Source organism: Petromyzon marinus (genome assembly GCF_048934315.1).
Source record: "Petromyzon marinus isolate PM22_M1 ecotype Great Lakes invasive population chromosome 77 unlocalized genomic scaffold, UKy_Petmar_22M1.pri1.0 chr77_unloc.3, whole genome shotgun sequence".
Lineage (NCBI taxonomy): Eukaryota > Metazoa > Chordata > Hyperoartia > Petromyzontiformes > Petromyzontidae > Petromyzon > Petromyzon marinus.
The window spans coordinates 211,880-239,394 of record NW_027422623.1 but is presented as its reverse complement, the minus strand read 5'-3'; the positions used below and the strand labels follow the sequence as shown (position 1 = coordinate 239,394).

Sequence of the window (27,515 nt, the reverse complement as noted above, 5' to 3'; positions counted from 1 at the left end):
ATAGTAGTGCAGTGTGTATTAGTATAGCATAGTGTATAGTAGTGCAGTGTGTATTAGTATAGCATAGTGTATAGTAGTGCAGTGTGTATTAGTATAGCATAGTGTATAGTAGTGCAGTGTGTATTAGTATAGCATAGTGTATAGTGCAGTGTGTATTAGTATAGCATAGTGTATAGTGCAGTGTGTATTAGTATAGCATAGTGTATAGTGCAGTGTGTATTAGTATAGCATAGTGTATAGTGGTGTGTGTATTAGTATAGCATAGTGTATAGTGCAGTGTGTATTAGTATAGCATAGTGTATAGTGCAGTGTGTATTAGTATAGCATAGTGTATAGTAGTGCAGTGTGTATTAGTATAGCATAGTGTATAGTAGTGCAGTGTGTATTAGTATAGCATAGTGTATAGTAGTGCAGTGTGTATTAGTATAGCGTAGTGTATAGTAGTGCAGTGTGTATTAGTATAGCATAGTGTATAGTGCAGTGTGTATTAGTATAGCATAGTGTATAGTAGTGCAGTGTGTATTAGTATAGCATAGTGTATAGTGCAGTGTGTATTAGTATAGCATAGTGTATAGTAGTGCAGTGTGTATTAGTATAGCATAGTGTATAGTAGTGCAGTGTGTATTAGTATAGCATAGTGTATAGTGCAGTGTGTATTAGTATAGCATAGTGTATAGTAGTGCAGTGTGTATTAGTATAGCATAGTGTATAGTGGTGTGTGTATTAGTATAGCTTAGTGTATAGTGCAGTGTGTATTAGTATAGCATAGTGTATAGTGCAGTGTGTATTAGTATAGCATAGTGTATAGTGCAGTGTGTATTAGTATAGCATAGTGTATAGTAGTGCAGTGTGTATTAGTATAGCGTAGTGTATAGTAGTGCAGTGTGTATTAGTATATCATAGTGTATAGTGGAGTGTGTATTAGTATAGCATAGTGTATAGTGCAGTGTGTATTAGTATAGCATAGTGTATAGTAGTGCAGTGTGTATTAGTATAGCATAGTGTATAGTAGTGCAGTGTGTATTAGTAGTGCAGTGTGTATTAGTATAGCATAGTGTATAGTGCAGTGTGTATTAGTATAGCATAGTGTATAGTGCAGTGTGTATTAGTATAGCATAGTGTATAGTAGTGCAGTGTGTATTAGTATAGCATAGTGTATAGTGCAGTGTGTATTAGTATAGCATAGTGTATAGTAGTGCAGTGTGTATTAGTATAGCATAGTGTATAGTGCAGTGTGTATTAGTATAGCATAGTGTATAGTAGTGCAGTGTGTATTAGTATAGCATAGTGTATAGTAGTGCAGTGTAGTGTGGTGTATATTGTAATGTATAGTGTAGTAGTGTATAGTGTAGTGTAGTAGTGTGGTGTATATTGTAATGTATAGTGTAGTAGTGTATAGTGTAGTGTAGTAGTGTGGTGTATATTGTAATGTATAGTGTAGTAGTGTATAGTGTAATGTATAGTGTAGTAGTGTATAGTGTAATGTAGTGTAGTAGTGTATAGTGTAGTGTAGTAGTGTGGTGATAGTGTAGTAGTGTGTAGTAGTGTGTAGAGTAGTGTAGTAATGTGGTGTAATAGTGTGGTGTGTATATTGTAATGTATAGTGTAGTGTATAGTGTAACGTAGTGTAGTAGTGTATAGTGTAGTGCAGTAGTGTGGTGTATATTGTAGTGTATAGTGTAGTAGTGTACAGTGTAGTGTAGTAGTGTGTAGAGTAGTGTGTAGTGTAGTAGTGTATAGTGTGGTGTGTATAGTGTAGAAGTGTATAGTGTAGTAGTGTATAGTGTAGTAGTGTACAGTGTAGTGTAGTAGTGTGTAGAGTAGTGTGTAGTGTAGTAGTGTATAGTGTGGTGCATAGTGTAGTAGTGTATAGTGTAGTAGTGTATAGTGTGGTGTGTGTATAGTGTATAGTGTAGTAGTGTATAGTGTAGTGTAGTAGTGTGTAGAGTAGTGTATAGTGTAGTAGTGTATAGTGTGGTGCATAGTGTAGTAGTGTATAGTGTAGTAGTGTATAGTGTAGTAGTGTATAGTGTGGTGTGTATAGTGTAGTAGTGTATAGTGTAGTAGTGTATAGTGTAGTAGTGTATAGTGTGGTGTGTATAGTGTAGTAGTGTATAGTGTAGTAGTGTATAGTGTGGTGTGTAGTAGTGTAGTGTACAGTGTAATGTACAGTGTGGTGTAGTGTACAGTGTGGTGTACAGTGTGGTGTGAATAGCATCCATGTATGTTCAACGTTCTTGGCACCGTACATAGCTCACTGTGCTACACCTACTGCTACACCTACTACTGCTGCTGCTACACCTACTGCTACACCTGCTACTACTACACCTACACCTACTGCTACACCTACTGCTACACCTACTGCTACACCTACTACTGCTACTACTACACCTACACCTACTGCTACACCTACTGCTACACCTACTGCTACACCTACTACTGCTACTACTGCTACTACCACTACTACCACTACTACTACTACACCTACTGCTACTACACCTACTACTGCTACTACTACTACCACTACTGCTGCTACTACTACCACTGCTGCTACTGCTGCTACTACTGCCACTACTACTACTACTGCCACTACTACTACTGCTGCTACTGCTGCTACTACTGCTACTACTGCTACTGCTGCTACTACTACTACTGCTGCTACTGCTGCTACTACTGCTACTGCTGCTACTACTGCTACTGCTGCTACTGCTGCTACTACTGCTACTACTACTGCTACTACTGCTACTGCTGCTACTACTACTACTGCTGCTACTGCTGCTACTACTGCTACTACTACTGCTGCTACTACTGCTGCTACTGCTGCCACTACTACTCCTGATACTACTACTGCCACTACTACTCCTGATACTACTACTACTCCTGCTGATACTACTACCGCTACTGCCACTACTACTGCTGATACTACTGCTGCTACTGCTGCCACTACTACTCCTGATACTACTACTACTCCTGATACTACTACTTCTACTCCTGATACTACTACTACTCCTGATACTACTACTACTACTCCTGATACTACTACTCCTGATACTACTGCTACTGCTGCTACTACTGCTGCTACTGCTGCCACTACTACTCCTGATACTACTACTGCCACTACTACACCTACTACTACTACTGCTACACCTACTGCTACTACTACTACTGCTACTACTACTCCTGATACTACTACTACTCCTGATACTACTACTACTCCTGCTGATACTACTACCGCTACTGCCACTACTACTGCTGATACTACTGCTGCTACTACTGCCACTACTACTCCTGATACTACTACTACTACTCCTGATACTACTACTCCTGATACTACTACTACTACTCCTGATACTTCTACTCCTGATACTACTGCTACTACTGCTGCTACTACTGCTGCTACTACTGCCACTACTACTCCTGATACTACTACTCCTGATACTACTACTACTCCTGATACTACTACTACTCCTGATACTACTACTACTCCTGATACTACTACTTCTACTCCTGATACTACTTCTACTCCTGATACTACTGCTACTACTGCTGCTACTACTGCTGCTACTGCTGCCACTACTACTCCTGATACTACTACTGCCACTACTACACCTACTACTACTACTGCTACACCTACTGCTACTACTACTACTGCTACTACTACTACTGCTACTACTACTCCTGATACTACTACTCCTGATACTACTACTACTCCTGCTGATACTACTACCGCTACTGCCACTACTACTGCTGATACTACTGCTGCTACTACTGCCACTACTACTCCTGATACTACTACTACTACTCCTGATACTTCTATTCCTGATACTACTGCTACTACTGCTGCTACTACTGCTGCTACTACTGCCACTACTACTCCTGATACTACTACTCCTGATACTACTACTACTCCTGATACTACTACTACTCCTGATACTACTACTACTACTCCTGATACTACTACTACTCCTGATACTACTACTACTCCTGATACTACTACTCCTGATACTACTCCTACTCCTGATACTACTACTTCTACTCCTGATACTACTACTCCTGATACTACTCCTACTCCTGATACTACTACTACTACTCCTGATACTACTACTCCTGATACTACTCCTACTCCTGATACTACTACTTCTACTCCTGATACCACTGCCACCGCCGCTGCTGCTGCTGCTGTTGTTACCACCGCCACCGCCACCGACACCGGCACCGGCACCGGCACCGGCGTTGCCGCCGCCCCGGTTAGGGGAACGATGCGGAGGACCTGCCCTTCCGCAAGGGCGAGCTGCTGCTGGTGCTGGACAAGCCGGAGGAGCAGTGGTGGATGGCTCGCAGCCGGGACGGCCGCACCGGCATGATCCCCGTGCCGTACGTGGAGCGCTGTGCCGGCGGTGCCGGCGGTGCCGGCGGTGCCGGCGGTGCCGGCGGTGCCGGAACGGCGGTGGCGGCGGTGCGGCAGACGGGCGATGCCTCAAACGCCCCGGCGGGGGTCGGTGCCGGGCTCACGTCACCGCAGCCGCAGCCGCCGCTGCCGATGATGGTGATGATGGTGGGCGGTGGACAGCAGCAGCAGCAGCAGGGCACGGGGAGCATGGCCGGGAACAGCTTGGGCACAGGTGGGTGGGTGGGTTGGTGTGTGGGTAGGTGGGTTGGTTGGTGGGTAGGTGGGTTGGTTGGTGGGTGGGTGTGTGCGTGGGTGTGTGGGTGGGTTGGTGGGTTGGTGGGTTGGTGGGTTGGTGGGTTGGTTGGTGGGTGGGTTGGTTGGTGGGTGGGTTGGTGTGTGGGCGGGTGTGTGGGTAGGTTGGTGAGTGGGTGGGTGGGTGTCTAGGTGGGTAGGTGAGTGGTTTGGTTGATGGGTAGGTGGGTGGGTGTGTGGGTGGGTGTGTGTGTGGGTGGCAAAACAACCCCCCACCTCCTCGCGGTGCCGGACGGGCAACTCTGTCGTGGACAGTGCTGTGGGGGGAGTTCCAATTTTGATTGGCTCCTCCCCTCATGGCATATGTGTCCACCACAGGGGCTAAACGGGGGCTCTGGACGGGTGCGAGGGGCTGGTAACCCCTCCACCTTCAATTAATTACCACAAAACCACGAATTAAAGTGAAATATGTAACAACTAAGCTTGTGCCGGAGGCCCCGGGGGGCCAGGCGTCTATGACGTCTCCTGGCCAAACCCCAATTGGCGGAGCCAGGAGATTGAATACCTACCCTCGGGGCTACTCCAGAAACAACGAAAAGCCACTACGGGTGGCCACGTGGAATGTTCGAACGCTCACTGCAGAGGAGAGGCTGCCACTCCTCTGTCGGGAGCTGGACCGGTACCGCCTGGATCTATGCGGCATTCAGGAGGTCCGGTGGACCGGCTCTGGCTCCTGCCACCATGAGGGGTGGACAGTCCTCTACTCGGGGCAGCAGACTGCCAAACAACAGGGTGTGGGTTTTCTTTTGAACAAAAGAATGAAGGGGGCGTGGGAGCGTGGCGGTGAGGTGTGGGAAGCTGTAAGCCCCAGGCTACTTTGGGCTCGCCTTCCCATCAACCGGAGGCGAGGAATGGTGGTCGTGGTTACTTATGCCCCCACCGAAGATGAACATCCGTGGAGGGATGCAGGCAAAGCCGATGAGTCAGATGCCTTCTATGACCTCCTTTCACAGGTGCTGGCTAAAGTGGCCCCTCGGGATAGAGTCATCATGTTGGGTGACTTCAATGCCCGAGTTGGTCATGATACTGGCACCTGGTCTGGAGTGATTGGAGGGCATGGGCCAGATCAGCTCAATAACAACGGTAGGAGGCTGCTAGATTTTTGTGCAGCCCATGGGCTTGTAATTACCAACACGCTGTTCCGGCATCGGCGCATCCACACAACATCATGGATGCATGCCGGGTCCAAGCAAGAACATCTGCTGGACTACATAATGACGGACCAGCGAATGCGAGCCCATGTCCTTGACACCAGGACCTACCGTGGAGCTGATCTGCCCTCTGACCATCGACTAGTCATCTGTAAGATGTGCCTGCCATTCTTCCACTCCGGTGGTGGGTGTACACCCAGGACCCCATTCCAACCTAAAGTGGCCTGGTCTCAGTTATCTGATGAAAGTTGCAAGCGAGAATTTCATCATCGCTTGCAGCTGGGATTGGCATCGTCCCCGACTCCTCCTGATGTCGAGGGTAAATGGGCGAGGTTTAGGACTGTGACTCATGCAGCTGCAATGGCTGCTTTGGGTACGCGGTCCAGACCTCCCCAGACACCCTGGATGACAGAGGAGTTGTTCAGGATGGTTGAGAAAAAGCGACAGGCCCACTGTCATCGGCTACAGAATCCCACGTCAGAGAATGAAGAGGCTTACCGCAGCCTTCGCTCGGAGGTTCGGAGAGCCGTGAGGCGCTGCAAGGATGGGTGGTGGTCGCGGGTTGCTGAGGAGATGGAGTCTGCCTCAGTGGCCCGTGATCACAAATCGCTATTTAACTCCATCAAAAAAGTAACCTGCAGCGCCACACCTATTACCATCATTAGGGGAAAAAACGGTGATCCAATTTCCGACCACCAGGAACAGGTTCGCAGATTTGCTGAGCATTTCTGTGAGGTCCTGGGGGAGGGAAAATCCCACAGCCAGGAAAACATCGTGGCACAAAGTGAGGATGACCCTGCTGAGGCTGCGGTGCCTCAAATATTGGATGAAGTCACCCCCTGTGAGTGGCTGGCTGAGGTGCCATCTGCTGAGGAAGTATTGAAGGCGATACGGAGTCTGAGACCAGGAAAGGCAGCGGGCAGAGATGATCTCCCAAGCGAAATGCTGAGGGAGGGTGGCGTTTGTGCACAGACTGCCCTATATGACATCATAACAACAGTCTGGACCACTGGACGGGTTCCGCAGGATTGGAAGGATGCCCTGGTGGTCCCCCTTTTTAAGAAGGGGGACCGCACAGACTGTAACAACTACAGGGGCATCTCACTCCTCAGTGTGCCGGGAAAGGTCCTGGCAAGGATTATTCAGCATCGCCTTGCCAGGCACGCTGAGGAGAGGCTTGCGGAGCCCCAATGCGGTTTCAGGAAAGGGCGGTCCTGCACGGATGCCATATTTTCTGTCCGTCTGCTACAGCAGAGGTGTAGGGAATTCCAACAAGACCTACATCTCTGCTTTATTGACCTGGTCAAGGCCTATGATACCATCAGTAGGCCTGGGCTCTGGGTCGTTCTTCGTGCTTTTGGAGTACTTGACCCTCTGCTCACGATCATTAAGGACCTTCATGATGGTGAGCGGGCCCGGGTAAAACTACGTGGCCGGGAGTCAGAGCCATTCCCTGTACACCTTGGGGTGCGACAGGGATGTCCTCTGGCTCCCACATTATTTAACATCTATTTTGACCACGTAGTTCGTGAAGCCTTCAATAGCTGTACCGGGGGAATCTCCATATGGTACAGATATAATGGGAGGCTAATCGATGCCCGGGTGCGGTCAAGGGATGGCTCCCTATTGCTCAACCACGTTATGTATGCTGATGACTTGGTAATAGCTGCTCAGTCAGAGGAGGAGTTGGAGACGCTGCTGCTGAGACTGGAGCGTGCCACTAAGAGGTGGGGCCTTACCATCAGCCCCACCAAAACTAAGCACCTGCCTGGGTATTTTGTACCATCGGACACTCCACCCCCACAACTCCCAATCGGTGATGGGGCAGTTGTGGAGAGAGTGGAGAGTTTCCCATACCTGGGCAGTGTGCTTATGACTGGCTCCAGTTTAACAGCAGAGGTCTCACTCCGAATCAGTCGAGCGGCAATATCTTTTCATCGGTTGCGTAACGCTGTGTGGAAGCTACCTGGTCTGTCGCTCCGCACTAAGCTTCAGGTCTTCTCGGCCACGGTCATTCCCTCCCTTCTCTACGCTTGCGAAACGTGGACCCCCCTAATGGAACATCTTCGCCGGTTAGAAACATTTAGGCTGACCTGCCTACGATCCATCCTGGGTTTAACCAGACTGGATTGTGTGAGGAGCTCACAAATCCTTGAAAGATCTGGGCAGGGTCCCATCGGTGAGCTCCTCCGGCAGGCAAGGCTGCGATGGCTGGGTCATGTAGCCCGCATGCCCAGCCACCGCATGCCGAAACAGCTTTTGTTTGGCCGGATTGAGGGGGCTAAGCGGGCGCGGCACGGGCTAGAGAAGAGATGGAGTGATGTGGTACAGGAGGACGTGGAGCTGAGTGGACTTGCCGATGACTGGTACCAGCGGTGTCAAGATCGGCCTCTGTGGAGGAGGCTCGTGAAGGATGCTACTGGGCAGTTGGAGGCAGTCGCCCTCCAACAACAACGGAGGGCGGAGGAGCGACGCTCACAACAGCGAGCGGAGCGCCGGGTGGCTAAAGCACAGCAGGTTGGCACAGTAGGGGGCACAGGTGGTGCATCAGCCAGTCATCTCAGTCAGTCGACCCGTGGCACCTGGGTCTGCCCCGTGACCTCCTGCCAGCGGGCGTTCGACACTTCGCGTGGCCTCAGGGTGCACATAGCCTGGCACAAGCGTCGTGGTGACGTCACCGCCACTTAGTGGCGAATGGCGGTTGTTGTTGTTGTTGTTGTGTGTGGGTGGGTTGGTTGGTGGGTGGGTGGGTGTGTGGGTAGGTTGGTGAGTGGGTGGGTGGGTGTCTAGGTGGGTAGGTGTGTGGGTGGGTAGGTGGGTAGTTTGGTTGGTGTGTGGGTGGGTAGGTGTGTGGGTAGGTAGGTGTGTGGGTGGGTAGGTGTGTGGGTGGGTAGGTGGGTAGTTTGGTTGGTGTGTGGGTGGGTAGGTGTGTGGGTAGGTAGGTGTGTGGGTGGGTAGATGTGTGGGTGGGTAGGTGGGTAGTTTGGTTGGTGTGTGGGTGGGTAGGTGTGTGGGTAGGTAGGTGTGTGGGTGGGTAGGTGTGTGGGTGGGTAGATGTGTGGGTGGGTAGGTGTGTGGGTGGTTAGCTGGGTAGTTTGGTGGGTGGGTGGGTAGGTGTGTGGGTGGGTAGGTGTGTGGGTGGGTAGGTGGGTAGTTTGGTTGGTGGGTAGGTAGGTGTGTGGGTGGGTGGGTAGGTGTGTGGGGAGTTTGGTTGATGGGTGGGTGGGTAGGCGTGTGGGTGGGGAGTTTGGTTGATGGGTGGGTGGGTAGGTGTGTGGGTGGGTAGGCGTGTGGGTGGGTAGGTGTGTGGGTGGGGAGTTTGGTTGATGGGTGGGTGGGTATGTGTGTGGGTGGGTAGGTGTGTGGGTGGGTAGGTGTGTGGGTGGTTAGCTGGGTAGTTTGGTGGGTGGGTGGGTAGGTGTGTGGGTGGGTAGGTGTGTGGGTGGGTAGTTTGGTTGGTGGGTAGGTAGATGTGTGGGTGGGTAGGTGTGTGGGGAGTTTGGTTGATGGGTGGGTGGGTAGGCGTGTGGGTGGGTAGGTGTGTGGTTGGGGAGTTTGGTTGATGGGTGGGTGGGTAGGTGTGTGGGTGGGGAGTTTGGTAGGTGTGTGGGTGGGTAGGCGTGTGGGTGGGTAGGCGTGTGGGTGGGTAGGCGTGTGTGTGGGTGGGTAGGTGTGTGGGGGGGTAGGTGTGTGGGGGGGGTAGGTGTGTGGGTGGGTAGGCGTGTGGGTGGGTAGTTTGGTTGGTGTGTGGGTGGGTAGGTGTGTGGGTGGGTAGGTGTGTGAGTGGGTGGGTAGGTGTGTGGGTGGGTAGTTTGGTTGGTGTGTGGGTGGGTAGGCGTGTGGGTGGGTAGGTGTGTGGGTGGGGAGTTTGGTAGGTGTGTGGGTGGGTAGGTGTGTGGGTGGGGAGTTTGGTAGGTGTGTGGGTGGGTAGGCGTGTGGGTGGGTAGGCGTGTGGGTGGGTAGGCGTGTGTGTGGGTGGGTAGGTGTGTGGGGGGGTAGGTGTGTGGGGGGGGTAGGTGTGTGGGTGGGTAGGCGTGTGGGTGGGTAGTTTGGTTGGTGTGTGGGTGGGTAGGTGTGTGGGTGGGTAGGTGTGTGAGTGGGTGGGTAGGTGTGTGGGTGGGTAGTTTGGTTGGTGTGTGGGTGGGTAGGTGTGTGGGTGGGTAGGCGTGTGTGTGGGTGGGTAGGTGTGTGGGGGGGTAGGTGTGTGGGTGGGTAGGCGTGTGGGTGGGTAGTTTGGTTGGTGTGTGGGTGGGTAGGTGTGTGGGTGGGTAGGTGTGTGAGTGGGTGGGTAGGTGTGTAGTTTGGTTGGTGAGTGCGTGGGCTGGTGAGCGAGCGAGGTGAGGTGAGGCGAGGTGAGGTGACGTGGTGAGGCGAGGTGAGGTGAGGTGAGGCGAGGCGAGGTGACGTGGTGAGGCGAGGTGAGGTGACATGGTGAGGTGAGGTGAGGTGACATGGTGAGGTGAGGTGAGGTGACATGGTGAGGTGAGGTGAGTTGAGGTGAGGCGAGGTGAGGTGAGGTGAGGTGACGTGGTGAGGTGAGGTGACGTGGTGAGGTGAGGTGAGGTGACGTGGTGAGGTGAGGTGAGGTGACGTGGTGAGGTGAGGTGAGGTGCCGTGGTGAGGTGAGGTGACGTGGTGAGGTGAGTGCGAGGTGACGTGGTGAGGTGAGGTGAGGTGCCGTGGTGAGGTGAGGTGCCATGGTGAGGTGAGGTGAGGTGACATGGTGAGGTGAGGTGACATGGTGAGGTGAGGTGCCGTGGTGAGGTGAGGTGAGGTGCCGTGGTGAGGTGAGGTGAGGTGACATGGTGAGGTGAGGTGAGGTGACATGGTGAGGTGAGGTGAGGTGACGTGGTGAGGTGAGGTGACATGGTGAGGTGAGTTGAGGTGAGGTGAGGTGCTGTGGTGAGGTGAGGCGAGGTGAGGTGAGGTGAGGTGACGTGGTGAGGTGAGGCGAGGTGAGCGTGGTGAGGTGAGGTGAGGTGACATGGTGAGGTGAGGTGAGGTGGTGAGGTGAGGTGACGTGGTGAGGTGAGGTGAGGTGCCGTGGTGAGGTGAGGTGAGGTGCCGTGGTGAGGTGAGGTGAGGTGACATGGTGAGGTGAGGTGACATGGTGAGGTGAGGTGACATGGTGAGGTGAGGTGAGGTGACGTGGTGAGGTGAGGTGAGGTGCCGTGGTGAGGTGAGGTGAGGTGCAGTGGTGACGTGCCGTGGTGAGGTGACATGGTGAGGTGAGGTGAGGTGCCGTGGTGAGGTGAGGTGCCGTGGTGAGGTGAGGTGAGGTGACGTGGTGAGGTGAGGTGAGGTGAGGTGCCGTGGTGAGGTGAGGTGAGGTGCCGTGGTGAGGTGAGGTGAGGTGACGTGGTGAGGTGACGTGGTGAGGTGACGTGGTGAGGTGAGGTGACATGGTGAGGTGACGTGGTGAGGTGACGTGGTGAGGTGACATGGTGAGGTGACATGGTGAGGTGAGGTGAGGTGCCGTGGTGAGGTGAGGTGAGGTGACATGGTGAGGTGAGGTGAGGTGACGTGGTGAGGTGAGGTGACATGGTGAGGCGAGGCGAGGTGAGGTGACATGGTGAGGTGAGGTGCCGTGGTGAGGTGAGGTGACATGGTGAGGTGACATGGTGAGTGAGGTGAGTTGAGGTGAGGTGAGGTGAGGTGCTGTGGTGAGGTGAGGCGAGGTGAGGTGAGGTGAGGTGACGTGGTGAGGCGAGGCGAGCGTGGTGAGGTGAGTTGAGGTGAGGTGAGGTGAGGTGCTGTGGTGAGGTGAGGTGCTGTGGTGAGGTGACGTGGTGAGGTGAGGTGAGGTGACATGGTGAGGTGAGGTGGTGAGGTGAGGTGACGTGGTGAGGTGAGGTGAGGTGCCGTGGTGAGGTGAGGTGAGGTGCCGTGGTGAGGTGAGGTGACATGGTGAGGTGAGGTGAGGTGACGTGGTGAGGTGAGGTGAGGTGCCGTGGTGAGGTGAGGTGAGGTGCCGTGGTGAGGTGCCGTGGTGAGGTGACATGGTGAGGTGAGGTGAGGTGCCGTGGTGAGGTGAGGTGCCGTGGTGAGGTGAGGTGAGGTGACGTGGTGAGGTGAGGTGAGGTGAGGTGCCGTGGTGAGGTGAGGTGAGGTGCCGTGGTGAGGTGCCGTGGTGAGGTGAGGTGCCGTGGTGAGGTGACATGGTGAGGTGCCGTGGTGAGGTGACGTGGTGAGGTGAGGTGCCGTGGTGAGGTGCCGTGGTGAGGTGACATGGTGAGGTGAGGTGAGGTGCCGTGGTGAGGTGAGGTGCCGTGGTGAGGTGAGGTGAGGTGACGTGGTGAGGTGAGGTGAGGTGAGGTGCCGTGGTGAGGTGAGGTGAGGTGCCGTGGTGAGGTGCCGTGGTGAGGTGAGGTGCCGTGGTGAGGTGACATGGTGAGGTGCCGTGGTGAGGTGACGTGGTGAGGTGAGGTGACGTGGTGAGGCGAGGTGAGGTGACATGGTGAGGTGAGGTGAGCGTGGTGAGGTGAGGTGACATGGTGAGGTGCCGTGGTGAGGTGAGGTGAGGTGACATGGTGAGGTGGTGAGGTGAGGTGACGTGGTTAGGTGAGGTGACGTGGTGAGGTGAGGTGACATGGTGAGGTGAGGTGACATGGTGAGGTGACGTGAGGTGCCGTGGTGAGGTGACGTGGTGAGGTGAGGTGAGGTGACGTGGTGAGGTGACGTGGTGAGGTGACGTGGTGAGGTGAGGTGAGGTGACGTGGTGAGGTGTGACGTGGTGAGGTGACGTGGTGAGGTGACATGGTGAGGTGCCGTGGTGAGGTGAGGTGACGTGGTGAGGTGACATGGTGAGGTGACGTGGTGAGGTGACGTGGTGAGGTGAGGTGACGTGGTGAGGTGACGTGGTGAGGTGACATGGTGAGGTGCCGTGGTGAGGTGAGGTGAGGTGCCGTGGTGAGGTGACGTGGTGAGGTGACGTGGTGAGGTGAGGTGACGTGGTGAGGTGAGGTGACGTGGTGAGGTGAGGTGACATGGTGAGGTGAGGTGAGGTGACATGGTGAGGTGACGTGAGGTGCCGTGGTGAGGTGAGGTGAGGTGCCGTGGTGAGGTGCCGTGGTGAGGTGAGGTGAGGTGACGTGGTGAGGTGACGTGGTGAGGTGACGTGGTGAGGTGAGGTGAGGTGACGTGGTGAGGTGTGACGTGGTGAGGTGTGACGTGGTGAGGTGTGACGTGGTGAGGTGTGACGTGGTGAGGTGACGTGGTGAGGTGACATGGTGAGGTGACGTGGTGAGGTGACATGGTGAGGTGAGGTGACGTGGTGAGGTGACATGGTGAGGTGACGTGGTGAGGTGCCGTGGTGAGGTGACATGGTGAGGTGAGGTGACGTGGTGAGGTGACGTGGTGAGGTGACGTGGTGAGGTGCCGTGGTGAGGTGACGTGGTGAGGTGACGTGGTGAGGTGACATGGTGAGGTGCCGTGGTGAGGTGAGGTGACGTGGTGAGGTGACATGGTGAGGTGACGTGGTGAGGTGACGTGGTGAGGTGAGGTGACGTGGTGAGGTGACGTGGTGAGGTGACGTGGTGAGGTGACGTGGTGAGGTGACGTGGTGAGGTGAGGTGACGTGGTGAGGTGACGTGGTGAGGTGAGGTGACATGGTGAGGTGAGGTGGTGAGGTGACGTGGTGAGGTGACATGGTGAGACGTGGTGAGGTGAGGTGACATGGTGAGGTGAGTAGTGAGGTGACGTGGTGAGACGTGGTGAGGTGACGTGGTGAGGTGACATGGTGAGACGTGGTGAGGTGAGGTGACATGGTGAGGTGAGTAGTGAGGTGACGTGGTGAGACGTGGTGAGGTGACGTGGTGAGGTGACGTGGTGAGGTGACGTGGTGAGGTGACGTGGTGAGGTGACGTGGTGAGGTGCCGTGGTGAGGTGACGTGGTGAGGTGAGTAGTGAGGTGACATGGTGAGACGTGGTGAGGTGACGTGGTGAGGTGCCGTGGTGAGGTGACGTGGTGAGGTGACGTGGTGAGGTGACGTGGTGAGGTGACGTGGTGAGGTGACGTGGTGAGGTGAGTAGTGAGGTGACATGGTGAGGTGACGTGGTGAGGTGCCGTGGTGAGGTGAGGTGACGTGGTGAGGTGACGTGGTGAGGTGAGGTGACGTGGTGAGGTGACGTGGTGAGGTGACGTGGTGAGACGTGGTGAGGTGACATGGTGAGGTAACGTGGTGAGGTGACGTGGTGACGTGGTGAGGTGACATGGTGAGACGTGGTGAGGTGACGTGGTGAGGTGACGTGGTGAGGTGACGTGGTGAGGTGCCGTGGTGAGGTGACATGGTGAGACGTGGTGAGGTGACGTGGTGAGACGTGGTGAGGTGACGTGGTGAGGTGACGTGGTGAGGTGCTGTGGTGAGGTGACGTGGTGAGGTGAGTAGTGAGGTGACATGGTGAGACGTGGTGAGGTGACGTGGTGAGGTGCCGTGGTGAGGTGAGGTGACGTGGTGAGGTGACGTGGTGAGGTGAGGTGACGTGGTGAGGTGACGTGGTGAGGTGACGTGGTGAGACGTGGTGAGGTGACATGGTGAGGTGACGTGGTGAGGTGACGTGGTGACGTGGTGAGGTGACATGGTGAGACGTGGTGAGGTGACGTGGTGAGGTGACGTGGTGAGGTGACGTGGTGAGGTGACATGGTGAGACGTGGTGAGGTGACGTGGTGAGACGTGGTGAGGTGACGTGGTGAGGTGACGTGGTGAGGTGCCGTGGTGAGGTGACGTGGTGAGGTGAGTGGTGAGGTGAGTGGTGAGGTGACATGGTGAGACGTGGTGAGGTGACGTGGTGAGGTGACGTGGTGAGGTGACGTGGTGAGGTGACGTGGTGAGGTGACATGGTGAGGTGACGTGGTGAGGTGACGTGGTGAGACGTGGTGAGGTGACGTGGTGAGGTGACGTGGTGAGGTGCTGTGGTGAGGTGACGTGGTGAGGTGAGTAGTGAGGTGACATGGTGAGACGTGGTGAGGTGACGTGGTGAGGTGCCGTGGTGAGGTGAGGTGACGTGGTGAGGTGACGTGGTGAGGTGAGGTGACGTGGTGAGGTGACGTGGTGAGGTGACGTGGTGAGACGTGGTGAGGTGACATGGTGAGGTGACGTGGTGAGGTGACGTGGTGACGTGGTGAGGTGACATGGTGAGACGTGGTGAGGTGACGTGGTGAGGTGACGTGGTGAGGTGACGTGGTGAGGTGACATGGTGAGACGTGGTGAGGTGACGTGGTGAGGTGACGTGGTGAGGTGACGTGGTGAGGTGACGTGGTGAGGTGACATGGTGAGGTGACGTGGTGAGGTGACGTGGTGAGACGTGGTGAGGTGACGTGGTGAGGTGACGTGGTGAGGTGCTGTGGTGAGGTGACGTGGTGAGGTGACGTGGTGAGGTGACGTGGTGAGGTGACGTGGTGAGGTGACGTGGTGAGGTGCCGTGGTGAGGTGACGTGGTGAGGTGAGTAGTGAGGTGACATGGTGAGGTGACGTGGTGAGGTGCCGTGGTGAGGTGAGGTGACGTGGTGAGGTGACGTGGTGAGGTGAGGTGACGTGGTGAGGTGACGTGGTGAGGTGACGTGGTGAGACGTGGTGAGGTGACATGGTGAGGTGAGGTGACGTGGTGAGGTGACGTGGTGAGGTGAGGTGACGTGGTGAGGTGACGTGGTGAGGTGACGTGGTGAGGTGACGTGGTGAGGTAACGTGGTGAGGTGACGTGGTGAGGTGACGTGGTGAGGTGACGTGGTGAGGTGACATGGTGAGACGTGGTGAGGTGACGTGGTGAGGTGACGTGGTGAGGTGCCGTGGTGAGGTGACATGGTGAGACGTGGTGAGGTGACGTGGTGAGACGTGGTGAGGTGACGTGGTGAGGTGACGTGGTGAGGTGCTGTGGTGAGGTGACGTGGTGAGGTGAGTAGTGAGGTGACATGGTGAGACGTGGTGAGGTGACGTGGTGAGGTGCCGTGGTGAGGTGAGGTGACGTGGTGAGGTGATGTGGTGAGGTGAGGTGACGTGGTGAGGTGACGTGGTGAGGTGACGTGGTGAGACGTGGTGAGGTGACATGGTGAGGTGACGTGGTGACGTGGTGAGGTGACATGGTGAGACGTGGTGAGGTGACGTGGTGAGGTGACGTGGTGAGGTGACGTGGTGAGGTGACATGGTGAGACGTGGTGAGGTGACGTGGTGAGACGTGGTGAGGTGACGTGGTGAGGTGACGTGGTGAGGTGCCGTGGTGAGGTGACGTGGTGAGGTGAGTGGTGAGGTGAGTGGTGAGGTGACATGGTGAGACGTGGTGAGGTGACGTGGTGAGGTGACGTGGTGAGGTGACGTGGTGAGGTGACGTGGTGAGGTGACATGGTGAGGTGACGTGGTGAGGTGACGTGGTGAGACGTGGTGAGGTGACGTGGTGAGGTGACGTGGTGAGGTGCTGTGGTGAGGTGACGTGGTGAGGTGAGTAGTGAGGTGACATGGTGAGACATGGTGAGGTGACGTGGTGAGGTGCCGTGGTGAGGTGAGGTGACGTGGTGAGGTGACGTGGTGAGGTGAGGTGACGTGGTGAGGTGACGTGGTGAGGTGACGTGGTGAGACGTGGTGAGGTGACATGGTGAGGTGACGTGGTGAGGTGACGTGGTGACGTGGTGAGGTGACATGGTGAGACGTGGTGAGGTGACGTGGTGAGGTGACGTGGTGAGGTGACGTGGTGAGGTGACATGGTGAGACGTGGTGAGGTGACGTGGTGAGGTGACGTGGTGAGGTGACGTGGTGAGGTGACATGGTGAGGTGACGTGGTGAGGTGACGTGGTGAGACGTGGTGAGGTGACGTGGTGAGGTGACGTGGTGAGGTGCTGTGGTGAGGTGACGTGGTGAGGTGAGTAGTGAGGTGACATGGTGAGACGTGGTGAGGTGACGTGGTGAGGTGCCGTGGTGAGGTGAGGTGACGTGGTGAGGTGACGTGGTGAGGTGAGGTGACGTGGTGAGGTGACGTGGTGAGGTGACGTGGTGAGACGTGGTGAGGTGACATGGTGAGGTGACGTGGTGAGGTGACGTGGTGACGTGGTGAGGTGACATGGTGAGACGTGGTGAGGTGACGTGGTGAGGTGACGTGGTGAGGTGACGTGGTGAGGTGACATGGTGAGACGTGGTGAGGTGACGTGGTGAGACGTGGTGAGGTGACGTGGTGAGGTGACGTGGTGAGGTGCCGTGGTGAGGTGACGTGGTGAGGTGAGTGGTGAGGTGAGTGGTGAGGTGACGTGGTGAGGTGACATGGTGAGGTGAGTGGTGAGGTGAGTAGTGAGGTGACGTGGTGAGGTGACGTGGTGAGGTGACATGGTGAGGTGAGTGGTGAGGTGAGTAGTGAGGTGACGTGAGGTGAGTGGTGAGACGAGGTGAGTAGTGAGGTGACATGGTGAGGTGACATGGTGAGACGAGGTGAGTAGTGAGGTGACGAGGTGAGTGGTGAGGTGACGTGGTGACGTGGTGAGGTGACGTGGTGAGGTGACGTGGTGAGGTGACGTGGTGAGGTGACGTGGTGAGGTGACGTGGTGAGGTGACATGGTGAGGTGAGGTGACGTGGTGAGGTGACGTGGTGAGACGAGGTGAGTGGTGAGGTGAGTGGTGAGGTGACGTGGTGAGACGTGGTGAGGTGAGTGGTGAGGTGAGTGGTGAGGTGACGTGGTGAGACGTGGTGAGGTGAGTAGTGAGGTGAGTGGTGAGGTGAGTGGTGAGGTGAGTGGTGAGGTGACGTGGTGAGACGTGGTGAGGTGAGTGGTGAGGTGAGTGGTGAGGTGAGTGGTGAGGTGAGTGGTGAGGTGACGTGGTGAGACGTGGTGAGGTGAGTGGTGAGGTGAGTGGTGAGGTGAGTGGTGAGGTGAGTGGTGAGGTGAGTGGTGAGGTGAGTGGTGAGGTGAGTGGTGAGGTGAGACGAGGTGAGTGGTGAGGTGAGTGGTGAGGTGAGTGGTGAGGTGAGGTGAGGTGAGTGGTGAGGTGAGTGGTGAGGTGACGTGGTGAGGTGACGTGGTGAGACGTGGTGAGGTGAGTGGTGAGGTGACGTGGTGAGACGTGGTGAGGTGAGTAGTGAGGTGAGTGGTGAGGTGAGTGGTGAGGTGAGTGGTGAGGTGACGTGGTGAGACGTGGTGAGGTGAGTGGTGAGGTGAGTGGTGAGGTGAGTGGTGAGGTGAGTGGTGAGGTGAGTGGTGAGGTGACGTGGTGAGACGTGGTGAGGTGAGTGGTGAGGTGAGTGGTGAGGTGAGTGGTGAGGTGAGTGGTGAGGTGAGTGGTGAGGTGAGTGGTGAGGTGAGTGGTGAGGTGAGACGAGGTGAGTGGTGAGGTGAGGTGAGGTGAGTGGTGAGGTGAGTGGTGAGGTGAGGTGAGGTGAGTGGTGAGGTGAGTGGTGAGGTGAGTGGTGAGGTGAGTGGTGAGGTGAGTGGTGAGGTGAGTGGTGAGGTGACGTGGTGAGGTGAGTGGTGAGGTGAGTGGTGAGGTGACGTGGTGAGTGGTGAGGTGAGTGGTGAGGTGAGTGGTGAGGTGAGTGGTGAGGTGAGTGGTGAGGTGAGTGGTGAGGTGAGTGGTGAGGTGAGTGGTGAGGTGAGTGGTGAGGTGAGTGGTGAGGTGAGTGGTGAGGTGAGTGGTGAGGTGACGTGGTGAGGTGAGTGGTGAGGTGACATGGTGAGGTGACGTGGTGAGTGGTGAGGTGAGTGGTGAGGTGAGTGGTGAGGTGCCGTGTTGTGTGCAGGCGCCCTGCACGGAGCGGCCTCCCCGGCCCCCGGGGGACCTCCCCCGGGCAGCGGCCTCACGCCCAGCCGCACCGGCCTGGGGCGGCTGGCTCCTGAGGCCGGCCGCTACGCCCAGCCGCAGGGCGTCCCCAACAGCCCCCTGCTGCCCTCCCTGCACAACGGGCCGGTGGTGGCGAGAGTCATCCAGAGACGGGTCCCCAACGCCTACGACAAGACAGCACTCGCACTGGAGGTGGGTGGGTGGGTGAGTGGGTGGGTGAGTGGGTGGGTGGGTGAGTGGGTGGGTGGGTGAGAGGGTGGGTGGGTGGGTGAGTGAGTGGGTGGGTGGGTGAGGGAGTGGGTGAGTGAGTGGGTGTGTGGGTGGGTGGGTGAGTGGGTGGGTGAGTGGGTGGGTGAGTGAGTGGGTGGGTGGGTGAGTGGTTGGGTGGGTGAGTGGTTGGGTGGGTGAGTGGGTGGGTGAGTGGGTGGGTGGGTGAGTGGGTGGGTGAGTGGGTGGGTGAGTGGTTGGGTGGATGAGTGAGTGGGTGGGTGAGTGAGTGAGTGGGTGGGTGAGTGGGTGGGTGGATGGGTGAGGGAGTGAGTGGGTGGGTGGGTGAGTGGGTGGGTGGGTGGGTGAGTGGGTGGGTGAGTGGGTGGGTGGGTGGGTGGGCGGGTGGGTGAGCGGGTGAGTGAGCGGGTGAGTGGGCGGGTGAGTGGGTGGGTGGGTGAGTGGGTGGGTGGGTGGGTGAGTGGGTGAGTGGGTGGGTGGGTGAGTGGGTGGGTGGGTGAGTGGGTGGGTGGGTGAGTGGGTGGGTGGGTGAGTGGGTGGGTGGGTGAGTGGGTGGGTGGGTAAGTGGGTGGGTGGGTGAGTGGGTGGGTGAGTGGGTGGGTGAGTGGGTGGGTGGGTGAGTGGGTGGGTGGGTGGGTGGGTGAGTGGGTGAGTGGGTGAGTGGGTGGGTGGGTGAGTGAGTGGGTGGGTGGGTGAGTGGGTGGGTGGGTGAGTGGGTGGGTGGGTGAGTGAGTGAGTGGGTGGGTGGGTGAGTGGGTGGGTGGGTGAGTGGGTGGGTGATTGGGTGGGTGAGTGGGTGAGTGGGTGGGTGGGTGAGTGGGTGGGTGAGTGGGTGGGTGGGTGGGTGAGTGGGTGGGTGGGTGGGTGGGTGAGTGGGTGGGTGGGTGGGGTGAGTGGGTGGGTGGGTGAGGGAGTGGGTGGGTGGGTGAGGGAGTGGGTGGGTGGGTGAGGGAGTGGGTGAGTGGGTGGGTGGGTGGGTGAGTGGGTGGGTGGGTGAGTGGGTGGGTGAGTGGATGAGTGGGCGGGTGGTGGGTGGGTGGGCGGGCGGGCGGGGCGAGGGCGATTGAGAGTGGTGAGTGGGTGGTTGAGAGTGAGTGGGTAGGTGAATGAGTGGGTGGGTGAATGGGTGAGAGTGAGTGAGTGGGTGAGTGGGTGGGTGGGCGGGTGAGTGGGTGGGTGGGCGGGTGAGTGGGTGGGTGGGCGGGTGGGTGGGTGGGTGGGTGAGTGGGTGGGTGAGTGAGTGGGTGGGTGAGTGGGTGAGTGAGTGGGTGGGTGGGTGGGTGAGTGGGTGGGTGGGCGGGTGGGCGGGTGATTGAGAGTGAGTGGGTGGGTGAGTGGGTGAGTGGGTGGGTGAGTGGGTGGGTGGGTGAGTGAGTGGGTGGGTGGGTGGGTGAGTGGGTGATTGAGAGTGAGTAAGTGGGTGGGTGGGTGGGTGGGTGAGTGGGTGGGTGGGCGGGTGAGTGGGTAGGTGGGCGGGTGAGTGGGTGGGTGGGCGGGTGGGTGGGTGGGTGGGCGGGCGGGTGGGTGGGCGGGCGGGCGGGTGGGTGGGCGGGCGAGTGGGTGGGCGAGTGGGTGGGTGAGTGGGTGGGTGGGTGGGTGAGTGGGTGGGTGGGTGAGTGGGTGGGTGAGTGGGTGGGTGAGTGGGTGGGTGAGTGGGCAGGCGGCTGGGATGAGCGAGTGAGTGAGTAGATGTTCTCTTAAACATTGCGCGTCTATTATTTGCCTGCTATGATACATTCCCACGTGTGGTGGTGGTGGTGATGAACCTGATGGTGAGGGTGATGGTGGCGGTGGTGATGGCGTTGATGGCAGTGATGGTGGCGGTGATGGTGGTGGTGATAGTGGCGGCGGTGGCGGTGATGGTGGTGGTGATGGTGGTGATGGTGGTGGTGATGGTGGTGATGGTGGTGGTGATGGTGGTGGTGATGGTGGTGGTGGCGGTGATGGTGGTGGTGATGGTGGTGGTGGTGACGGTGGTGGTGATGATGGTGGTGGTGGTGGTGGTGACAGTGATGACAGTGGTGACGGTGACGGTGATGGTGGTGACGGTGATGGTGACGGTGACGGTGGTGGTGATGTTGGTGGTGATGGTGGTGGCTGTGGTGGTGGTGATGGTGGTAACGGTGACGTGATGATGGTGGTGGTGATGGTGGTGACAGTGGTGACGTGATGATGGTGACAGTGGTGACGTGATGATGGTGACAGTGGTGACGTGATGATGGTGACAGTGGTGACAGTGATGACGTGATGATGGTGACAGTGGTGACGTGATGATGGTGACAGTGGTGACGTGATGATGGTGATGATGGTGACAGTGATGACGTGATGATGGTGGTGGTGACAGTGGTGACAGTGGTGACGTGATGATGGTGATGATGGTGACAGTGGTGACGTGATGACAGTGGTGGTAGTGGTGACAGTGGTGACGTGATGATGGTGATGATGGTGACAGTGGTGACGTGATGACAGTGGTGGTAGTGGTGACAGTGGTGACGTGATGATGGTGATGATGGTGACAGTGGTGACGTGATGACAGTGGTGGTAGTGGTGACAGTGGTGACGTGATGATGGTGACAGTGGTGACAGTGGTGACGTGATGATGGTGATGGTAGTGATGGTGGTGACAGTGGTGACGTGATGACAGTGGTGACGTGATGACGTGATGACGTGATGACGTGATGATCTGTCTCACCACCGTGAGATTCCCCGCGTGGCTCTGTGCTGCTCGTCCCTTGGCCCGGAGCGTGGCCGTGGAGGGGTCAGGGGGCGGGGCTCAGGGGGCACGGTCAGGGGGCGGGGGTCAGGGGGCGGGGGTCAGGGGGCGCGGTCAGGGGGCGGGGGATCTGTGGAATGTGATTGGTGGGTGATGAGAGGTTCCGTAATGTACACACACAGACAAAGCTCCCCCAGGTAGCCTCTAGCAGGGCTGTAGGGGCAAGTGCTGCTAGTGGCGAGTAGCACCACCTATGATGCACACACACAGACAAAGCTCCCCCAGGTAGCCTCTAGCAGGGCTGTAGGGGCAAGTGCAGAGGGCTGCTACCTGGGGGAGCTTTGTCTGTGTGAGTGGCCCGTCTATGAATACTTAGGCGCGAGGAGTAAAATTAGCGGCGTGAAACACGAGGGGGGGGGCATGGGGGGGAGGGGGCATGGGGGGGGAGGGGTGAGTCATGTGGTGAGTCACGTGGTGAGTGACGTGGTGAGTGACGTGGTGAGTGACGTGGTGAGTCACGTGGTGAGTGACGTGGTGAGTCACGTGGTGAGTGACGTGGTGAGTGACGTGGTGAGTCACGTGGTGAGTCACGTGGTGAGTCACGTGGTGAGTCACGTGGTGAGTGACGTGGTGAGTCACGTGGTGAGTGATGTGGTGAGTGATGTGGTGAGTCACGTGGTGAGTCACGTGGTGAGCCACGTGCTGAGTCACGTGGTGAGTCACGTGGTGAGTCACGTGGTGAGTCACGTGGTGAGTGATGTGGTGAGTGATGTGGTGAGTCACGTGGTGAGTCACGTGGTGAGTCACGTGGTGAGTCACGTGGTGAGTGATGTGGTGAGTGATGTGGTGAGTCACGTGGTGAGTCACGTGGTGAGCCACGTGCTGAGTCACGTGGTGAGTCACGTGGCGAGTCACGTGGTGAGTCACGTGCTGAGTCACGTGGTGAGTGACGTGGTGAGTCACGTGGTGAGTGACGTGCTGAGTCACGTGGTGAGTCACGTGCTGAGCCACGTGGTGAGTCACGTGGTGAGTCACGTGGTGAGTCACGTGGTGAGTCACGTGCTGAGTGATCCCTGCGCGTGTGTGGCGCTGCAGGTTGGTGACGTGGTGAGTCACGTGGTGAGTCACGTGCTGAGTCACGTGCTGAGTCACGTGGTGAGTGACGTGGTGAGTGACGTGCTGAGTCACGTGGTGAGTCACGTGGTGAGCGATCCCTGCGTGTGTGTGGCGCTGCAGGTTGGTGACGTGGTGAGTCACGTGGTGAGTCACGTGGTGAGTCACGTGGTGAGTCACGTGGTGAGTCACGTGGTGAGTCACGTGGTGAGTCACGTGGTGAGTCACGTGGTGAGTCACGTGGTGAGTCACGTGGTGAGTCACGTGGTGAGTCACGTGGTGAGTCACGTGGTGAGTCACGTGGTGAGTCACGTGGTGAGCGATCCCTGCGTGTGTGTGGTGCTGCAGGTTGGTGACGTGGTTAGTGACGTGGTGAGTGACGTGGTGAGTCACGTGGTGAGTCACGTGGTGAGTCACGTGGTGAGCGATCCCTGCGTGTGTGTGGCGCTGCAGGTTGGTGATGTGGTGAGTGACGTGGTGAGTGACGTGGTGAGTGACGTGGTGAGTCACGTGGTGAGTCACGTGGTGAGTGACGTGGTGAGTCACGTGGTGAGTCACGTGGTGAGTGACGTGGTGAGTCATGTGGTGAGTCACGTGGTGAGTGACGTGGTGAGTCACGTGGTGAGCGATCCCTGCGTGTGTGTGGCGCTGCAGGTTGGTGACGTGGTGAAGGTCACCAAGATGAACATCAACGGGCAGTGGGAGGGCGAGGTGAATGGCCGCTGTGGCCACTTCCCCTTCACCCACGTGACACTCACAGCACCAGCGGTGCCAGCGGTGCCAGCGGTGGTGCCAGCGGCGGCGACACCACACGGCAGTGGCCATGACGATGCCGGGGGGGGCGACTTCAGCTGAGGAGGGGGGGGGAGGGGGGGCGGGGGGGGAGGGGGGGAGGGGGGGGCAGGGGGGGAGGGGGGCGGGGGGCGAGGCGACGGTGGTGGATGATGAATGGTGGTGGTGGTGATGGAGGTGGCGGTGGAGGTGGTGGTGGCTGAGGAGGAGGAGGTGGTGGAGGTGGTGGAGGTGGTGGTGGTGGAGGTGGTGGTGGAGGTGGTGGAGGTGGTGGAGGTGATGGTGGTGGTGGTGGAGGTGGTGGAGGTGGTGGTGGAGGTGGTGGAGGTGGTGGTGGAGGTGGTGGTGGCTGAGGAGGAGGAGGTGGTGGAGGTGGTGGAGGTGGTGGTGGTGGAGGTGGTGGTGGAGGTGGTGGAGGTGGTGGAGGTGATGGTGGTGGTGGTGGAGGTGGTGGAGGTGGTGGTGGAGGTGGTGGAGGTGGTGGTGGAGGTGGTGGTGGAGGTGATGGAGGTGGCTGAGGAAGAGGTGGTGGTGGAGGTGGTGGTGATGGTGGTTCAGGTGGTGGTGGTGTTTGTGTGACAGTCACTCCACTGTCGTCTGCCTCAGTGTGTGTGTGTCACTCCACGCTGCCTGTATGCCTGCGTATCTGCCTGTGTGTGTGTGTGTGTGCCTGTGCGTGTGTGTGTGCCTGTGCGTGTGTGTGTGCGTGTGTGTGTGTGTGCGTGTGTGTGTGTGTGCGTGTGTGTGTGTGTGTGTGCGTGTGTGTGTGTGTGTGTGCGTGTGTGTGTGTGCCAGACCACTGTCTTAACACACTCACCTGTGTGTGTGTGTAACTCTACTTTGTGTGTGTGTGTGGCACATGACTCTCTCTCTTAATAAGCACATACCAGTCTGCCTGTATGTGTGTGTGTCACTCTGTTTGCATGTCTGTGTGTGTGCGTGCTATCTACACGCGCTCGTGTGTGTGTGTGTGTGTGCGTGTGTGTCGCTCATCACATGTCCCCCTTCGCTCACCCACTCTCTCACCCACCCATCTACCCTCTCACCCACCCACTCACTCATCCACTCACCAACTTATCCACCCACCGACTCACGCACCCACTCTCTCACTAACCCACCCACTCACTCATCCACTCACCTACTTATCCACCCACTCACGCACTCACCCCCCACCCTCTCACCCACCCACCCACTCACTCATCCACTCACCCACTCACCTACTTATCCACCCACTCATCCACCCACTCACCCATCCACTCACCTACTTATCCACCCACTCGCCCACCCACTCACTCACCCACTCACCCATCCACTCACTCACCCACCCACTCAGACACCCATCCACTCGCCCACTGAGTCACTCACCCACCCATCCACTCACTCACCCACTCACCTATCCACTCACTCACTCACCCACTCACCCACCCACCCACTCACCCACCCACTCACCCACTCATTCACCTATCCACTCACCCACTCACTCACTCACTCACCCACCCACCCTCTCACCCACCCACCCTCTCACCCTCTCACCCACTCACCCACCCACCCACCCTCTCACCCACCCACCCACCCACTCACCCACCCACCCACTCACTCACCCACTCACTCACCCACCCACCCACCCACTCACCCACTCACCCACCTGCCCACTCACCCACCCACTCACCCACTCACTCACTCACCCACCCACCCACTCACCGACTCACTCACCCACCCACTCACCCACTCACCCACCCACCCACTCACCCACTCACCCACCCACCCACTCACCCACCCACCCACCCACTCACTCACCCTCTCACCCACCCACTCACTCACCCACTCACCCACTCACCCACTCACCCACCCACTCACTCACCCACCCACCCACCCACTCACTCACCCACCCACCCACCCACTCACCCACCCACCCACCCTACCCATGGGGCTGGGTGCCATTTCCCGGCGTGGTGGAAGTCTCCGCGACCTTCACGCTCGCCAAACCCCAACTCCACCATCGATCCTAACCACCAATTAGCCACGTGGGGAGGTGGTGGGGGGGATGGTGGGGGGGGTGGTGGGGGGGGGATGGTGGGGTGGGTGGGGGGGATGGTGGTAGTGGTGGTGGTGACGGCTGTCGTGGTGGTGGCTGTAGTGGTGGTAGTGGTGGTGGCTGTCGTGGCGGTGGTGGCTGTAGTGGTGGTAGCGGTGGTGGTGGCTGCTGTAGTGGTGGTAGTGGTGGTGGTGACGGCTGTGGTGGCTGTAGTGGTGGTGGCTGTAGTGGTGGTGGCTGTAGTGGTGGTGGCTGTAGTGGTGGCTGTAGTGGTGGTGGCTGTAGTGGTGGTGGCTGTAGTGGTGGCTGTAGTGGTAGTGGCTGTAGTGGTAGTGGTGGTGGTAGTGGTGGTGGCTGTAGTGGTGGTAGCGGTGGTGGTGGTAGCGGTGGTGGTGGCTGCATAGTTGACGTCTCTAGGCTATGTACAGGGCCCCTGTAGAAACCAGCTGCTGCTGTCTCGGTCCAGCTGTTTTGATCGGGGCGGTGAGTTGTTAATCATCACTATCAGCACCATCATCATCACCATCATCACTATCAGCATCATCACCACCATCATCATCCTCACCATTATCATCACCATCACCATTATCATCATCATCATCATCACCACCACCACCACCATCATCATCATCACTATCAGCACCATCATCATCATCACCATCATCACCACCACCACCACCATCATCACCACCACCATCATCATCACTATCAGCACCATCACCACCATCATCACTATCAGCACCATCATCATCATCACCACCGTCATCAGTAGCACCATCATCATCATCATCACCACCACCATCATCATCACCACCACCATCATCAGCACCACCATCATCATCACTACCACCATCACCACCATCATCATCACCACCATCATCATCACTATCAGCACCATCATCATCACCACCATCATCAGCAGCACAACTACCACCATCATCACCACCACCGTCATCAGCAGCACCACTACCACCATCATCAGCAGCACCATCATCAGCAGCACCACCACTACCATCATCAGCACCACCACTACCATCATCAGCAGCACCACCACTACCATCATCATCATCAGCACCACCACTACCATCATCAGCAGCACCACTACCATCATCAGCAGCAGCACCACTACCACCATCATCAGCAGCACCACTACCATCATTATCAGCACCACCACTACCATCATCATCAGCACCACCACTACCATTATCAGCACCACCACTACCATCATCAGCACCACCACTACCATCATCAGCACCACCACTACCATCATCATCATCAGCACCACCACTACCATCATCATCAGCACCACCACTACCACCATCATCAGCACCACCACTACCATCATCAGCAGCACCAATACCATCATCAGCAGCACCACTACCACCATCATCAGCAGCACAACTACCATCATCATCACCACCACCACCATCATCAGCAGCACCATCATCAGCAGCACAACTACCACCATCATCAGCACCACCACTACCATCATCATCATCAGCACCACCACTATCATCATCATCAGCACCACCACTACCATCATCATCAGCACCACCACTACCATCATCAGCACCGCCACTACCATCATCAGCACCATCATCATCATCATCCCGCTCACGGCCAACACCACCAGTGACGATTATCTGAACCGATCCTGGGCCTGCCCTAGGTCGACTCAGCCTCAAATGAGGACCTGGTGTGGTGTGTAGTAAACATCGCTAGCACAGGGGAGACAAAGGCGGCCGGGCGTGGTGCTGGCCACGCACCCCCTCGTGTGCCGTGCCGGCCTTCATAGGTGCTCGCTAACAGCACTTGCCCCTACAGCCTGTTACAGGCTGCACGGGGGATCTTTGTCTTTGGAGCGGTGGTGCAGCGGTTAGCGCTACGCTGCACTACGAACCCGGCGACCCGAGTTCTTATGATCTCCCCCTGTCCTACAGAGTGAGTGGAGTTTGTGTGATCTCCCCCTGTCCTACAGAGTGAGTGGAGTTTGTGTGATCTCCCCCTGTTCTACAGAGTGAGTGGAGTT

At 57.0% G+C, this 27,515-nt stretch overlaps 1 protein-coding gene across 1 annotated transcript in view; it reads left to right on the top strand.

Annotated features, from left to right (window-relative positions):
* The window catches only part of LOC116937356 (crk-like protein), a 46,104-nt gene extending 22,578 nt beyond the window's left edge, over positions 1 to 23,526 (top strand). The window contains exons 3-5 of the mRNA XM_032944422.2: positions 4,253 to 4,622; positions 18,565 to 18,797; positions 23,314 to 23,526. Of these exons, the coding sequence (XP_032800313.2) occupies positions 4,253 to 4,622; positions 18,565 to 18,797; positions 23,314 to 23,514 (804 nt within the window). The 3' untranslated portion in view covers positions 23,515 to 23,526. The remainder of the gene's footprint in view (positions 1 to 4,252; positions 4,623 to 18,564; positions 18,798 to 23,313) is intronic.
* Positions 23,527 to 27,515: the final 3,989 nt, after the last annotated feature.